Raw genomic sequence first — 17,026 nt, 5'->3', positions numbered from 1 at the left:
TCTCAGCCTCCCGAGTAGCTGGGACTACAGGCGCCCGCCACCACGCCGGGCTAGTTTTTCGTATTTTTAGTAGAGACGGGAGTTTCACCTTGTTAGCCAGGATGGTCTCGATCTCCTAACCTCGTGATCCACCCACATCGACCTTCCCAAGTATTGGGATTACAGGCGTGAGCCACCGCGCCCAGCCACGTGGGGTTTTTTTAAACAAATTCATTTATCTGAATTGTGTTTTTAATATGGTAAAAATGCAAACAATCCAAATAAGTGTAAAATGAGAGATAGGCCGGGCATGGTGTCTCATGCCTGTAATCCCAGCACTTTGGGAGGCCAAGGCGGGTGGATCACGCACGAGGTGAGAAATTTGGGACCAGTCTGGCCAACATAGTGAAACCCTGTCTCTACTAAAAATACAAAAAATTAGCCCGGTGTGGTGGTGTGCCTGCTTGTAATCCCAGCTTCTCCGGAGGCTGAGGCAAGAGAATTGCGTGAACCTGGGAGGCTGAGGTTGCAGTGAGCCAAGATTGTTCCATTGTACTCCAGCCCAGGCAACAGTGCAAGACTCCATCTCAAAAAAAAAAAAAAGAGAGAGAAAGATAATTCTCCTTCCCACACATTGTCCCCTAGTCCCCCTCCACAAAGACAACCACTGTTATAAATGGCCTGTGTGCTCCTCCAAGATGTTCTATACATAGACAAACATGCATCATAAAGAACTTTTTAAAAGGTTCATTCCATAAGAATGGTATTTCAAAATGTCTATCTTCTTGAAAGCACATACAATATTTTTCTATTTGAGGCCAATCTGTAGTGCAGAATCTTCAGACTTGGGGCCAGGCACCATATAAGTAAAACCTAATCACAAGAGCAAGACTTCAAAGGAGCCACAATAAAGATGGCAAAGATATTGTATTGTTCATTAAATTATTTATAGAAAAGTAAGGAGAAAAGAATAGAGTCTCAATGCAGTAGGTTCCAAGATTTGAGGCTGCTACTAATTAGACAATTAAATGACATGCAGCTGGTCTGTGTTATGATCTATCGGGTAAAGCTATCAAATAGATTTAGGTAATGATTTTGTCCACAATTGAATGGAATCTAAAAACAGATGGTTATACAAAAGCCTATCTATGTTGTCGCTTTCTTAATCAGCCTAAAACTTTAACCAGATCTTAAATACAATCAAGAGGCTGCCCAATTGATCTTTTTTAACAGCTCTGCTAAAAGATTATTGGTAATAAAGAGTTTAATTCAGACAGAAGTCTTAACAGAGAATTTATGATGTCGAAGAGTAAAGTTCATGTTAGTTTATTCCTTTTTAAACCACAGTATTTGGTATTTCTCATGGGTATAAAGGATATCTCACACTCTTTTTTCCTCCTTTTTTGGGAACCAATTTAAAAGAAAAATCTCACCTTTGTCTTTTAGGCTCTTCTAACACATAAGAGTGACCCAGCCATGAGAAAAATGTTGAATCATCTATATTTCTATATCATGCCTGTGTTTAACGTCGATGGATACCATTTTAGTTGGACAAATGTAAGTCACTTTGCCTATCCAATTGAAAAGATGACTAAATAAATCTTAGAAAACAGAGTCACAAACTTCCAGGACAGGAAGGAAGCTGGATAGACAGTCAGCTGAGTGATTCTGGAGATGCAAAAGAGACCTTCACTCTTTCCCCAATCAGAGCACCAACAATTTGATTTCATTTTCACGTCTAGATTTTGTAGAGATTTCACATAAATAAAGATTTCTTCTTCCAAATAAATAGTGAAAAATCACTGGTCTAGTCCAGCCTATTCAATTTTGCCTATAAAGAAATGGGGCCAAGAGAAGGCAAAATACAGAAAGTTTGTAGCAGAAATTGGAGCATGAACCTGGGTCTCCACTACTAATCCAGTCTTCTTTTTCACTCCCCGGGCTTGTCTATCCGCAGGAGAACTCTCTCCTCAGCGGTATGACTCGTTCATTGATTGAGCTATTAAAATGCATGCGAATAACCTTTTGAGTATTTTTCTCTACACCTGTTTTCTTAATTATGTCTAGGATCGATTTTGGAGAAAAACAAGGTCAAGGAACTCAAGGTTTCGCTGCCGTGGAGTGGATGCCAATCGGAACTGGAAAGTGAAGTGGTGTGGTAAGTTTGGGACCAACTGGGATCCAGATCCAAAGTTTTCTGCAGGTTTTACTCTGCAAAATATGAGCCCAGAGGATGCTCATGGGAGACTGATGTTTTTCTCTGTGTGAAAACCTGGTAGAGAAAGGTACAGACACATACATGATAGCTATAATTGGCAAAAGAAAATGAAAGAATTCTTTTTTAATATATAAAAATCAAGGATTTTAAATCTGTCAACTCAGTCCTGAAAACTGAAAATTTAAATACATATGTAAAAGCAGAAAACTGAGGAATATTTGTCATTCCCCAAATTAAAACATGAACCGTGGTGTAGTATAATTCTGGTTAAATCTTTTTATCCTTTTCATACAAGCACCACTGATCCTCCCTTCGTCTGTCTGTCGTGGTCAAAGCTGTCACAACCTTGTCTATATCCTACCACTCTGCTGGTCATAAGTGGATTGACCACGCATGTCGGGAATGTATTTCTGCTGCATTCCATGTTTCATTAATAATCACCTTTAAAATAAAAGGAAGATGTCATTTTAAGGAAGAAAATCCTTTTACTGAAGAAAGAAGCAGGCAAGTATCAGGGAGAAATGAGAAAATTAGTCATGGCTAGTTTAGTTGCAGCAAAAAAAGGAGAGGATGGAAAACTATTATCAAAATGCAGTTGTTAGGAGCTGCCTTTTTATTGAGACTTTCTATAGGTCCCTCAAAATATAGACCCTTGTTTAATGGAAATCCTTCCTTTAGACCCTTAGAAATGAGGCCTATTCCACATTCACTCATTCTGCAATGAGGGTTAGGTTCTATGTGAGATGCCAATCCTCCCATCCCACTAGCATCAGCTAGAATAACTGGGCGTGGGCTTTGATTCCTTCCACACATCCCTCCAAGCAAGAGGCTTCAGTTGATTAGAATTGGCAAATAAGAACATGACATAGCTAAAAGAATATGGCTCTAAAATAAGACAAATGTAGTCTGATTCTACCATTACTAGCTCAGCGATCTGGGCAATTTTATTTAATCTATGAAATCATAATGCCAGCCACCTTGTGGGGTTCTTAGTGGGACTAAAGAAATTTATATATGTGAAATGTGATTTAGTTCCTAGCTCCAAACTGGGATCTAAGTATCAGTAACCCATTCCTCGTTCCCTGACCTCCAAAACAGGGTCAGTTCTCCTCTAAGCCTCACATCAATTGGTGAAACAACCTCTTATCTTCATGGGAATGTTGTGATGATGAGCAATAATGTATACTTAAAAGCACTTGCATTTATGAAGGGGGGAAAAAGCATTGTATAAATACTATGATATGGTGTTATAGATGGCTATTTCTATTTAGAAATTGTTTTCTCCAACCTATACTAAGACAACAAGTATGTTAACTCCTGAAATCCACTAATTTAAAGAAAACTTTTCACTTTCCCTTCTCTTTGATGGGGCCATTTTCCGTACTCATAACCACAGGGATGTTTCGCCTGTAAGCGGAGACTCGCATCCACATATGTGTCATATGCACGCCTACAGGCATCTGAATGAGTGCCCTGGATGGGTAATTGAGCTGAGTAACTCTAGCAGCAGCCAGTTCTGCCTGTGTAAACTTAGACTCCTGTTTATATCAGGTTGCAAGTAAGGTCTTGCTTCCCTTTGTTGTTCTTCCTTTACCCACCTTGCTTCCTTCATACACATGCCTTCTTTGGTTTTTCAGTTTCAGCTGCAGCCCCAACTAGAATTCCTTTGATTCTTCCCAGTTTTGAATCATTCTGATTTTTGCTGTGAGCCAACACTCAAGATATACAAGGGATTATGTCAAATGCAGTTGCAAAATGATCTTGATAGACTGTTGGGAGTGATAGGGAAGTGCGGGCAGCCTGGCTGGTACTGTGTCAGCTGCAAGGTCTCCAGAGTGGATTCAGCTGATCCGATAGGCAGGCAGCCAAGTGTGACTTGCCTCCCTCCCAGGGTCAGGTCCATCCTCCCGCAGCTATGTGCTACGTGAAGGGGACAGGGAACTACAATGTAGGAATCATTCTGAGGTCAGGGATATTGAGGTAAGTATGAAATTCCCTAAAGTGAACCTCCAAATAAACATCCATACCATAAATGACATAGAAATGCCCAGACCATTGAAAATACTGTAGGGTCAGCATGGAAGTGACAAAAACAGCTGTTTCTTTCTCTTAAGTCAGTGATTCTTGAAATTAAAGAGCAGAATATGAAACTGCTTTTTATCGTGAAGAATGTGTGGATCCCCATGTGATAGTGGTTATGCTTTAGTGTGTGCATGTGGAATAGTCCAGCATGCATGTAGAGACAGGCATACTTTTTGAATACTTCATAGCTCTCCTGAGGGTGTTTCACCCATAAGATGAATATCACTTTTCTGAAAGTCCCCCAGAGGGACTCAACAAGTCAGAGTAGTGGTAGGAACCAGGAATAAATGCATAAATTTCATTCATTCATTTGCCAAAGTTAATCGAGCACATTCTCTCTGTGAAGCACTGTGCTTTTTCTTTCCTCTGTGCACTCTTTTTAAAATATGCTGTAAGCACTGATTTTCCAAATTGGAACAAATCCAGGAGAAAGGTAAAGGGTTTGGATAATATCCATACTTAATCTTTAACTTCTGAATAATTCAAGTGTTGCCTAAATACAAATTACTATTTAGAAAAGCCTATGGAACGTAAGACAGTTTCGCAAATCATGTATCTACTAAGAGACTTGTATTCAAAACATAGAAAGAATTCTCTCAACTCACAATAAAAACACAAGTAACCCAATTTAAAAGTGCGCAAATGATTTGAACAGATACTCTCCAAAGAAGATATATAAAAGGGAATAAGCACATGAAAATATGCTCAGCATCATTACCCAACAGAGAAATGTACATCAAAACCACAATAGGAATAGGTGCCACTTCACACCCACTAAGATGGCTGTAATAAAAAGACAATAACATGTTTGTGAGGGTGTAAAAAAACTGGGACGTTCATACTTGCTGGTGAGAATGTAAAATGGTGCAGCCACTTTGGAAAACAGTTTGGCATTTCCCTAAAAAGTTAAACATATGACCCAGCAACTCCACTCTTAGATATATATACCCAAGAGAAATGAAAACATTTGCCCACATAATGACTTGTACATGAATGTTCATAGCAGCATTATTCATAATAGCCAAAAAGTGGAAGCAACCCAAATGTCTATCAACCGATGAACAGATAAAATGTGGTATATTTATAGAATGGAATATTATTTGGGCATAAAAAGAATGAAGTATTGATACATTCTGCAACATACATGATACTTAAAAATATTATGCTAAGTGAAAAAAGTCACAAAAGAGCAAATGAAATGTCCAGAACGGGCAAATCTATATAGAGCGTAGATTAGTGGTTGCCACCGGCTGAGAAGAGGGGAAAATTAGGGAGTGGCTGCTAAGGGGCAAAGGGTTTCTTTTGGAGGTGATGAAAACATTCTAGAATGAGATGTGACAATTGTGAGTATCCTGAAAGTCATTGAATTATACATTTTAAAAGGGTAGATTTCATAATATGTGAATTATAGCTGATTATAAAACAAAGCTATTATAAAAATGTTTTTGTTTCTATTTAGGAGCAAGTTAGGCACTTATTGAAACATAGTAACTCTTTTAGAACACTCAGTTACCTAATATTATAAATTAGATGTAATATGGAGAAAACTATATGATTTTTTTAGCAGCCGAACCACATGTGCCCCTCTCTATGTATGCCCTTCTCTGACCACCACCCTCCCACTCTATCCAAAAAAAAAAAGTGGAGCAGGGGGCAGTTCTGCTTGGGCAATCGTTTGGGTAGATCATCTGGGGTGAAGAGAGAAACCATTACAAATTGGTGGTTTTCAGCCAATCCCTATGAAATAAACAGTAGATGACCACTGGCCTGCTTTCTAAAACGATGAGTTCCTCCAGCTGAATGGCTTTTGTTTGGAGAGAGCTATACTAGCTAAGGACCTAAACTGAATTGTTCTGAAAATATAGAGAATTTCAGAGCCTAAATTTGGGGCAAGGAGAGCAATAAAAAGAGGTAATGTTGCTAGACTGTATGGAAAGAGAGTTTAGTACTCAAAAATGCCTATAGAGGATTGCAATTAAATTTTGCCGTGAAGTATGCAAATTCTCCAGCATTTCACAACCACCACCACAGGTGATACTCAGTACAATCTACTTCACCAAGTGTAGAGTCAAGGGAAAACTCTCCCTTCGCCCTCTGAAGGTTCGCTGAAAATCAGCTGACAAAAGGCAGATTCATAGGATGAAAGGCATACAAATTTTATTTTAACATGCATAGCATGAGAGAATCACAGAAGGATGATTACCCAATAATCCAATGGGGTACAGATGTTTATAAACTCTTCTTTATAGGGGTAGGGAGAAATGTGGCAGTTTGAGGCATGGTGAAATATTTTTAGGGGAATTCTATGGGCTTGTAGAACATACAGCAGACAATAGTTGATGACAAATGCTTGTCCAGGTGTGTTGACAAACCTCAGTCTCTTCCTGCAATATGAGTTAAATTAATGAAAACTCAGAGAAAGGACTACAGGTAACTGTTTTCTTCTTTGGCGGGTCTGGACTTGAGCTAGATAAGGAAATATCAGCATAAAGCTTCTTCCAGGATCTGCTGTTCTTCAAGGGCCATTAATTGAAAATAATTAGCATGCCAGGGTGCTATATTGGAGGTGTCAATTTCTTTCTTTCTTTTCTTTTCTTTTAGACAGAGTCTTACTCTGTCGCCTAGGCTGGAGTGCAGTGACGTGATCTCAGCTTACTGCAACCTCCACCTCCCAGGTTCAAGCGATTGTCCTGACTCAGCCTCCTAAACTGGGATTACAGGCACCCGCCACCACACCTGGCTAATTTTTGTATTTTTAGTAGAGATGTGGTTTCACCACGTTGGCCAGGCTGGTCTCAAACTCCTGACCTCAAGTGATCCACCTGCCTCAGCCTCCCAAAGTGCTGGGATTACAAGTGTAAGCCACCACACCCAGGCAGGGGTGTCAATTTCTAAGCCCCAACATAAGGATTTGTGGAATTGGATCTGTCCTCTGGGTAAGGAATGATCAGAAAAACCCAAAGTGTTTTTACTTTTCTTAGTACAACACTTCTGACACCAGATGTTTGAGGTTTTCTTGCTAAACCCCAAGCAGCTCTGCAGTGGACACCAGCTGGGTGTCTTATAATTCAATTCAATTCTGACACTCTCTACTTAAAGGGAGTGTCTGATTCCTCAGGTTAAAGGCTCAGTCCCACAAGACTGCCCCCAACCTCAAATACCAGTCACAAATGTCAGCTTGCAACCTGTACTTCTGACTGACTGGTTATAAATCAGGGTTCCCAAGACCCCCTCTTTCAGTTTGATCTGCTACAATGATTCATAGAAACACTTTATATATGCTAGTCAGTTTATTATAAAGGATACAGATAAACAGCTAGATGAAAGAGATGCATAGAGCAAGGTATGTGGGAAGGGCATGAGAGCTCCATGCCCTTTCCATGGGCACCACCCTCCATGAACCTCCACGTGTCCAGCTATCCAGAGCTCTCTGAATCCAATTCTTTTGGGTTTTTACAGAGGCTTGATCATGTGGACATGCTTGATTAATCACCGGCCATTAGTGATTGGCTCAACCTTAAACCTTCCCAAGAGGTTGGGGAGGTGGCAGTGAAAGTCCCAACCCTCTCATGGCTTGGTCTTTCAGTGACCTGTCCCCGTTCTGAAGCTGCCTAGGGACCCCCAGCCACAAGTCATCCTATTAGCATACAAAGATACTCATCACTCCAGAGTCTAAAGATTTTAGGAGCTGTATGTATTCCAGGAAACAGGATGAAGACCAAATACATATTTCACAATATCACCCTGGGGATGTGATGAAGTGCTGAGTCTGGCTTCAAGGTAAGCTGAGGGAGAGAACTAATCCACATCAAATTTCAGAGGCATGGAACAGCAAGAATGCACTGCCTTAGAAGAGTTAATTTCTGTCACTGGAGATTAGTAGACAAGCTCTGATCCAGATAACTTCTGGCTGAGAATGACATGTTGATGGGGATTAAACATCAACTAACTGGTCAGACTAGGCCCTTAAGATTCCTGCCACCTCTGTTAGCGATGACTCTAACATACATTAATCCACTTTTGTATCCAAACAAATGTATTGAGCCCCTTCTATATTGCAAAGTGCTAGAAATTATATAAGACAGTCTCAAAAGATTTAATGAGTTCACATCCTACTCCTAAGAAATTATTTGGGATCCTGGAGAAATACAAAGTGGAAAGATCTGTTGGCTTATCATATTCTTTGCTTAACAACCAATTTAATATGAAAAGATATAAATCATCTAATGTCTATCAAAGTTGGTAGAAAATTTTAAAACTAGAAGATCAATGAGCTAAACCGTAATGCTTAGTTATGCTTTTTATAAAGAAAGCTAAGGACCTAGAATCCTGGATATTTAGAAATTTAGGTCATAAGGATTTATGATTTGCACAGCATTGTTGATACATGGCTGGCATTTCTTAAGGACTCATTATGTGCCAAGTAAGTGCTAAATGCCCAACATGAACTTCTCATTGGTAGATGCTATTATTATCCCTATTTGGCTGATGAAACGAAGAGAGAAGTTATGGAGCTTGCTCAAGATTATGAATTGAGCTCAAATGAAAAGTCAAATCTGACTGACTTTAGTGTCTGTTTCTAACCGTAGTCTGACTCCTTAGGGATCAAGTTGCTGTGAATGATTCCTGTTACTCATTTGGTTAAAGAGTTAAACAATGTGAAACTGCAGAGGAGTAGTTTAGGTATCAGAATAACAATATGAATGAAACTGTTTTATCCGAAATGAAATAGATTTAAAAAAAAAAAAATGAGAGATTGGGAATGTATGGTGTAAGAGGGAAGCAGAGGAAGATCCCCCAGGCACTATTTCTGATCTTGGACCACCACACACCATGCAAATAGTTTGAATTTACAAACCCATGAGATGTCAGGCATATGGTTATGAATTCTCCAGGAAGACTTTTTTCTTTCCCAGCCAGAGTTTGGCATCTTCCCATGAAGGCCGATTTTTTGTAGCCCACATTTTCATGAAAGTGTCCTACTTTGGGGCAGGCACGGTGGCTCACACCTGTAATCCCAGCACTTTGGGAGGCCGAGTTGGGCGGATCATTTGAGGCCAGGAGTTGCTCAAGATTATGAATTGAGCTCAAATGACCAGCCTGGCCAACATGGCATGGTGAAACCCCATGTCTACTAAATGTATGAACATTAGCCAGGTGTGGTGGCACATGTCTATAATCCCAGCTACTTGGGAGGCTGAGGCACAGGAATGGCTTGAACAGTTGCAGTGAGCCGAGATCACACCACTGCACTCCAACCTGGGCAACAGAGCAGGACTCTGTATTTTAAAAAAAAAAAAAAAAAAGAAGAAGAAAGAAAGAAAGTGTCCTACTCTGAGACTCCCAGGTGTATGTCTGGGTCTTGCTCCCTTTTCCTGCATACTGAGAACCCAAATGCTGATCCCCTGCCTCCACCACTTGTGACCACTGAAACAAGTCTCCAGGTCACAGACCAGCAAACACCCCAAGCATGCCTGCAGCTTTTGCTTCGGCTTCAGCCATTATTCCAGCTCCCTCTTCACACTTGTACCCTCGGGAACATTTTTGAGAACTTTGCCATGTATTTACGTTGTTTTATTGATCCTTTAGATGTGTTTGCAGCAGGAGCTTTTATCACAGTATCTGCCACAATTCTGTCATATTGCTGGAAAACCCAGCTATCATTTTAGACATTAACACAATTAGAATTAGTGCTGGCCTGACTTCTTGATGATGGTTTTAGGGCCTTTTATCCTCATCATAGTGTATCTAAAACAATCTTATCTGCACTTGGTTCTCCAGAACTTACCAATGCCAGACAACTTACTTTCTTCTTTGCTGCCTCCTACAAGTAACAGTGTCACAATAGTATCACAGTTTCCAAATAAAAGTGTGTAGCCTGAAGGTATTTCTTATTTTAAATGTTGTCTTTCAAATCCTGTATAACAGTCCTTTTGATACTTAAGAAGAGCTAACAGTGAATGCTGAAACTTAGGAAGAACTGGTTTTTGGGAATTTTTTGTTTTTCTTTTTGAGATAGGATCTAGCTCTGTTGCCCAGGTTGGAGTGCAGTGGTGTAATCCTGGCTCACTGCAGCCTCTACTAAAAGCCTCATCATCTTGGGTTCAATCAATCCTTCCACCTCAGCCTTCTGAGAGTAGCTGGAATTACCAGTGTGAGCCACCACACCTGGCTAATTTATTTTTTATTTTTCATAGAGGAAAATTTCTCACTATATTGCCCAGGCTGGTCTCAAGTTCCTGCACTTAAACAATCTTTCCAACTCAGCCTCCCAAAGTGCTGGAATTACCGATGTGAGCCACCATGTCCAGCCAGAAGAACTGGTTCTTAATGATCTTTCTGATTTTGTTATTTTAGGTGTTTTCCTTTCAGTTTCTCTAAGAATGAAGTCAGTAGTGTACATTATGGGTATGGGCACTCTCCATCCATTCCAAACTCTTTCTAAGTGACTACCTGTACTGCTGAGGCCAAAAAGATAAAAGCTGCAGCCAGCCGTGGTGGCTCACGTCTGTAATCCCAGCACTTTGGGAGGCCGAGGTGGGCAGATCACGAGGTCAGGAATTTGAGACCAGCCTGGCCAATATGGTGAAACCCCATCTCTACTAAAAATACAAAAAATTAGCCGGGCGTGGTGGCCCACACCTGTAGTCCCAGCTACTCAGGAGGCTGAGGCAGGAGAATCACTTGAACCCAGGAGGTGGAGGTTGTAGTAAGCCAAGATCGCACCACTGCACTCAAGCCTGGGCAACAGAGCAAGACTCCATCTCAAAAAAAAAAAAAAATTAAAATTAAAATTAAAATAAATAAAAGCTGCATTTCTAGAACTCCTTAAGTTAGGGATCTGGGTCTGACTTAGGTTCTACCTCTTTGGTGCGCTCACCTCGGCTTAAAGCATGGAAGAAAGATGGAAGTTGTTTTCCCGTGGCTTCCATGGTCCTACTGTCTGCTACCATTATGCAAGTGTGTGGTTCATCCAAAGCAGCTCACCTTCTTGGCTCTCCCCTGAATGTGCTGCTTCCTCATCTTGGAAGAGACAGTAGCCTTCTTGGTCAAGTCTTCCAAGAAGGCTCTGAAAAATGTTTTATACTTTTTTTTTTTTTTTTTTTAATATCCTCTGCTAACAGTCATGGTGGCTCAAGCGTGTAATCCCAGCACTTTGGGAGGCCTAGGCAGGCAGATCACTTGAGCTCAGGAGTTCGAGACCAGCTGGGCAACAATAATGAAACCCCATCTCAACAAAAAAAAAAATACAAAAATTAGCCAGGCATGGTGGCATGTGCCTGTAATCCCAGTTACTCGGAGGATGAGGCAGAAGGATTGTCTGAGCCTGGGAGGTGGAGGTTGCAGTCAGCCAAGATCAAACCACTATACTCCAGCGGGGGTGACAGAGTGAGACCTTGTCTCAAAAAATAAAAGTAAAAATAAAATCCCCTCTGCTTAAAACTAGCCATAGTGGATTCTGTGCCCTTTCATGAAACTCTGACCAGTACAGAGTCTTTTATAAACATTTCGTTTCCTACTTTGTATCTATTACTTTGACCAAGAATTCTTTCATAAGCTTTGTCTAACATTCAGCTCAATTTTTCTTTTTCCTTGTATTCATTACTGCTACTATCTTACCTTTTCATATTTCATTGCCATCTACCATGCTAATTTGTCCTTTTAAAACAATGTATCTACTAGAAATATTAGTAAGCTATTATCTCCCTCCTTAGCACTACTCAACTAAGGAATATATTAATCCCTTTTAGCACTCCTGTCCCATCAACTTTAAACATATTTTTGCTAACTTCATTCTTTCTAGGATAGAAGATCACAGGCTAACTGGAAATCTTTTGTTTCTAAGATTTAAAGAAAATACGAAAAGCTTTCCTTTTCTTCTCTTCCTATTCAAACCTATTTTCCAGCTAGTACACTGCTAAAAAGAGCTATTCTATCTTTTGTGAAGTTGCTCTTAAGTTGTTCTTTTCCTGATCTAAAACACTGATTATATGCAAAAATCATTTCCTCTCCCTGTTTTATATTTCATGATCCTTAGGCAGAACATGCCCAAAAGCTTTTTAAAATGAATTTTTTGTAACAACAGATTATAAATAATTCTTGGGACTCATTTTGTGTGTAGACACAGTACACTATATTGTTGTTTTATATCTCTGATTATTCTTGTGGTTAAATATGTAAGAATTTGCATTTGAAGGACAATATCTAGTTATTTATAACATCTATTGCAACATCATGAATAAATATATTTGCTGAAGTTTTTGATAATGACATTACAAACAATGTTTAAAAACCTTTTACAGGCCAGGTGCAATGGTTCATGCCTGTACTCGCAGCATTTGAGGAGGCCAAGGCAAGCGGATCACTTGAGCTCAGGAGTTTGAGACCAGCCTGGGCAACATGACAAAACCCTGTCTGTACCAAAAAAAATACAAAAATTAGTTGGGCATGGTGACGTGTGCCTGTAGTCCCAGCTATTCAGTGGAAGGCTGAGGTGGTTAGGATCACTTGAGCCTGGGAGGCAGAGGTTGCAGTGAGCCCAGACTGTGCCACTGCACTCCAGCCTGGGTGACAGAGCCAGACCCTGTCTCAACAAAATAAAATAAAATAAAAATATTTTACAAATAACTTAGTTTTGAAAGTCAATGAGTGAGCAGCACATCAAAATGCTATTTTTGAAGTGAGACATGGGGGAGGTGGCAGAATCACTCCCTTGGCTCTTGGGACACTAAGCTACTGATTTTTTATTTGGTACTGATTATTAAGTCCAGTAATTTTATTGTCCCTGTTTCAGCAGGTAACGCTCCCATGCTGCTCAATCTTTAGGAGGCCTCCAGTCTGTCCGTCAGCATATGAGTAAGGTTTTCAAAAAACCTTTACCTACTAATTCCTTTTCCACTATACTGGCCGCTTTTCAGTGTTTTTGCATTTCTGATTTCACTGATAACAAACTATATCTCTCTGATAATTTTCCTCCAGCTGTACCATTTGCATTTGAGAAGTCATGCTGTTTTTTATTTTCATAAATTTCATGCCTATAGAACTGCTTTGATTTTTGGGGTCCTTGTTACCATTTTATCGCTTCATAAGCATTATAGCATTATATTCCTCCTGGGTCACTAATGTTATTAAATATTTTCCTTATTTTCAGATTCCCAATTCCCTTTCAATTTATATTCTTGTTTTTAATCCAAACTCCTTATGATGTAACTTTTCTGTTATTAAAACCATCTCTTCTGAATGCTATTCTCAAACACAGATGTAGGTAAATGATGATATTCTTTTTATCTACCACCTTTTATAGTTGTTTGAAAAGCTGAGGTATGCTGAATAATGACAAAAGACAGAAGGGCAGTCACCTTGTCTTTATTCTGTCTTCCAGAAGAGCATTTCCCAAGCTCCACAAAACTCTGGTGAACGATAGAACACAGAAGGTGCCAAAAAACAAAACAAAACAAACAAAAAAACCAACACTAATGTTAGGAGTGTTTTTAATATATAAGAAAAAAGGATTTCTTTTTACAATAAAAAAATACCAAATACATTTTATATAGTTGTCACCTCAGAGGTTATCAGATGCATCCTTCAATTTAGTCATTCATGTATTTAACTAGCTGAGTATTGGGAAAACAGCAATGAAGAAAACAAAGAAAGTCAAGTTGTTACACATGCCAGACAGTGTAGGGTGGGAGTTGGTGAGCTATTTTAGGTGGCCTAGGGAAGCCCACTCTGATGATACTTGGGAGGGGAGGAGGTCTAGGGACAGGACAGTGCACATGGAAGGAACAGTCATGTAAAGGTCCGCGATGGGAGCATCTTTGGTGGGTTTCAGGGAGAGCCAGGAGGGTGTCCGGCTAGAGCTGAGGGAGGAACAGAGAGAGGAGTAGAAGAGGCAGACGTGGTCAGAGGCAAGATAATGGAGGTTCTGTGTCCAAGGAAGGACTTTGGATTTTACTCTGCATGAGATGGGAGAGCACTGGAGAGTTTTGAACCAAGGAACAACATGACCTTACTTTTTAAGAGACTCTTTCTGGCTATTGCATACCAAATGGATCATCAAGGGCAGATATTTGGATTCTAATTAAACCTTCCCATTTGAATGCACTGCTTTCAAAATATAATAAAAGCCTAATCTACAAATATTATTATCTGCATCTTTAGAGAATCATGACATATAGCACATTGAATTATACATATAAATATACCTTTATTATGTGAAGAATTGTTATTTTAAAAGGTACCAAAATGGAGATAAGCAACCATGTGAAAAAAAGTATTTGCAGCAAATACAGCAGAGAATGTTTTATTATCGTTTTTATATGAACACTTCAGAATCAAACATTACATAAAAATAATTTTAACAGTCCACACAAAATATGAAGAAAATCTCCAAGACTCTAGTAGATTAAAGAACTTTAAAAAGCATAGAGTCTCAATTCATGAAAATAAACATGAGAAAATGAGCAGCCTCCTCGTAATCAAAAATATATTAAAATAAAACAGTGTAACATTTATCTATTAGGTTATTGCCCAAAATGTTTGATGTGATCATCTAAGCTGGACGCTATGAGTGGGATGGCGTGTATCTCTTGGGGCATGAGAAAGCAACTTGGTGAGGCACATCAGAAACACGATCCAAGGCCGGGTGTGGCTCACACCTGTAATCCCAGCACTTCAGGAGGTTGAGGCGGGTGGATCACTTGAGGTCAGGAGTTTGAGACCAGCCTGACCAATATGGGGAATCCCCGAATCTACTAAAAATACAAAAATTAGCCGGGCATGGTGGTGCATGCCTGTAATCCCAGATACTCGGGAGACTGAGGTGGGCGAATTGCTTGAAACCGGGGCGGGTGGAGGTTGCAGTAAGCCGAGATCATGCTCCAGCCTGGCTGACAGAGTGAAACTCTGCCTCAAAAAAAAAAAAGGGAAACATGATCCATTCCTCCATTTATTCAAAAATATGGAATGAATGCCTTCTGTCTGCCACATTGTGAGCTAGGTACTTGGGAAGCAGAGACAGATGCCACAGATTCCGTGTCTTCATGGGGCTTCAAATCACTGAGGTTAGAATGAGTGAAGGGAAGGGGGAAAAAAAGAGAGAGGGAGTGGAGAAGGGAAAAGAGACAAACAGAACCAATTGGATGTATAGAGAGAGACAGTGTTGTTAAGGCGTTGGTTCACACAATTACAGAGGTTGGCAAGTCCAAAATCTACAGGGTAGGCCAGCAGGCTGGAAACCCAGGGATGTACCCACGTTGCAGTTCAAATCTGAAGGTAGAATTCACTCTTGCTAAGTAGAAGAGCAGGAGCAGGAGGGTTGGGGGTGGGCATTCTTTTTTTTTTTTTGAGACAGTCTCACTCTGTCACCCAGGCTGGAGTACAGTGGCACAATCTCACCTCACTGCAACCTCTGCCTCCTGGGTTCAAGCACCTCTCCTGCCTTAGCCTCTCAAGTAGCTGAGATTACAGGCATGTACCGCCACGCCCAACTAATTTTCATATTTTTAGTACAGATGGGGTTTCACCATGTTGACCAGGCTGTTCTTGAATTCCTGACCTCAGGTGATCTCCCTGCCTCAGCTGCTCACAGTGCTGGGATTACAGGCATGAGCAACCGTGCCCAGCCTCTTTTTGTTCTATTCAGGCCTTTAACTGATTGGATGAGGCCCACCCAATTTATGGAGGGTAATCTGCCTTACCCAAAGCCCCCTGATTTAAATGTTAATCTCATCCATAAATACCCTCACAAAACATTAAGAGTAACATTTGACCAAATATTATATGGGTGCTGTGGCCTAGCCAAATTGACACATACTATAACAGAAATAGATATATATAAATACATACAAATATATTCACACTTGGTTAAGTCAGAAAAGTCTTCATAGGGGAGAGAAGGGCAGATTTGAATATTAAGAATGTATTTGACACCAGGGTAGACTAAACGGTGGGGCAGAAGGTAAATAAAGGATGCAGAGTCAAGAGGGCATTCTAGGTAAGGGACACAGGTGGAGACCTGAGGAAAATATGTGGCATGTCAACAGGATGGAACATGGTGAGGACAGCAAGAGGCCCTGTATGGCTCTGATGAAGGATAACAGGAAGCAGTAGTGAGAAGTGAGGACCCAGAGATACAGTACATGCTGAGGTTCCATGCCATGCTGAGCTATGAAGATTTTATTCTAGAAGCCATGTTATTCAAACTGGTATGTTTGCAAGTGGGGTTACGTCACAGAGAAAGTCATAAAAGGTTATTGCCCACTTATAGGACACATGAATTTCTTTTTCTTTTCCTTTTTTTTTTTTTTTTTTTTGAGACAGAGTCTCGCTCTTGTTGCCCAGGCTACAGTGCAATGACATGCTCTCGGCTCACTGCAACCTCCACCTCCCAGATTCAAGTGATTCTCCTGCCTCAGCCTCCCAAGTAGCTGGGATTACAGGCCCCTGCCACCACACCCAGTGGTATTTTTTAGTATTTTTAGAGACAGGGTTTCACCATGTTGGCCAGGCTGGTCTTGAACTCCTGACCTCAGGTGATCTGCCCGCTTCAGTCTCCCAAAGTGCTGGGATTACAGGCGTGAGCCACCGCACCCAGCCAGGGAGCATCAATTTCACTGAAAGATTTTGGAAGCAGAATTATTTTATGTGGAGATAAACCCAAACATATAATCAGATAAACCTTACAGTTCACGTTAATTTTTAAGATAAAACAAGGATTTCAAAGGAGTTCTTAACTAACAGTCTATG

The 17,026-nt window shown here is 40.4% G+C and overlaps 1 protein-coding gene across 1 annotated transcript in view; it reads left to right on the top strand.

The window, feature by feature from the left end:
• Window positions 1-17,026, top strand: part of CPA6 (carboxypeptidase A6) — a 308,645-nt gene that overhangs the window by 250,099 nt on the left and 41,520 nt on the right. Inside the window, exons 7-8 of the mRNA XM_003902836.4 lie at window positions 1,426-1,536; window positions 2,047-2,137. Coding sequence (XP_003902885.1) covers window positions 1,426-1,536; window positions 2,047-2,137 — 202 coding nt within the window. The remainder of the gene's footprint in view (window positions 1-1,425; window positions 1,537-2,046; window positions 2,138-17,026) is intronic.

The sequence above is a fragment of the Papio anubis genome, chromosome 8 (assembly GCF_008728515.1).
Source record: "Papio anubis isolate 15944 chromosome 8, Panubis1.0, whole genome shotgun sequence".
NCBI lineage: Eukaryota > Metazoa > Chordata > Mammalia > Primates > Cercopithecidae > Papio > Papio anubis.
Note: the sequence above shows the minus strand (reverse complement) of the source record. Positions and strands in the feature narration are given on the sequence as shown.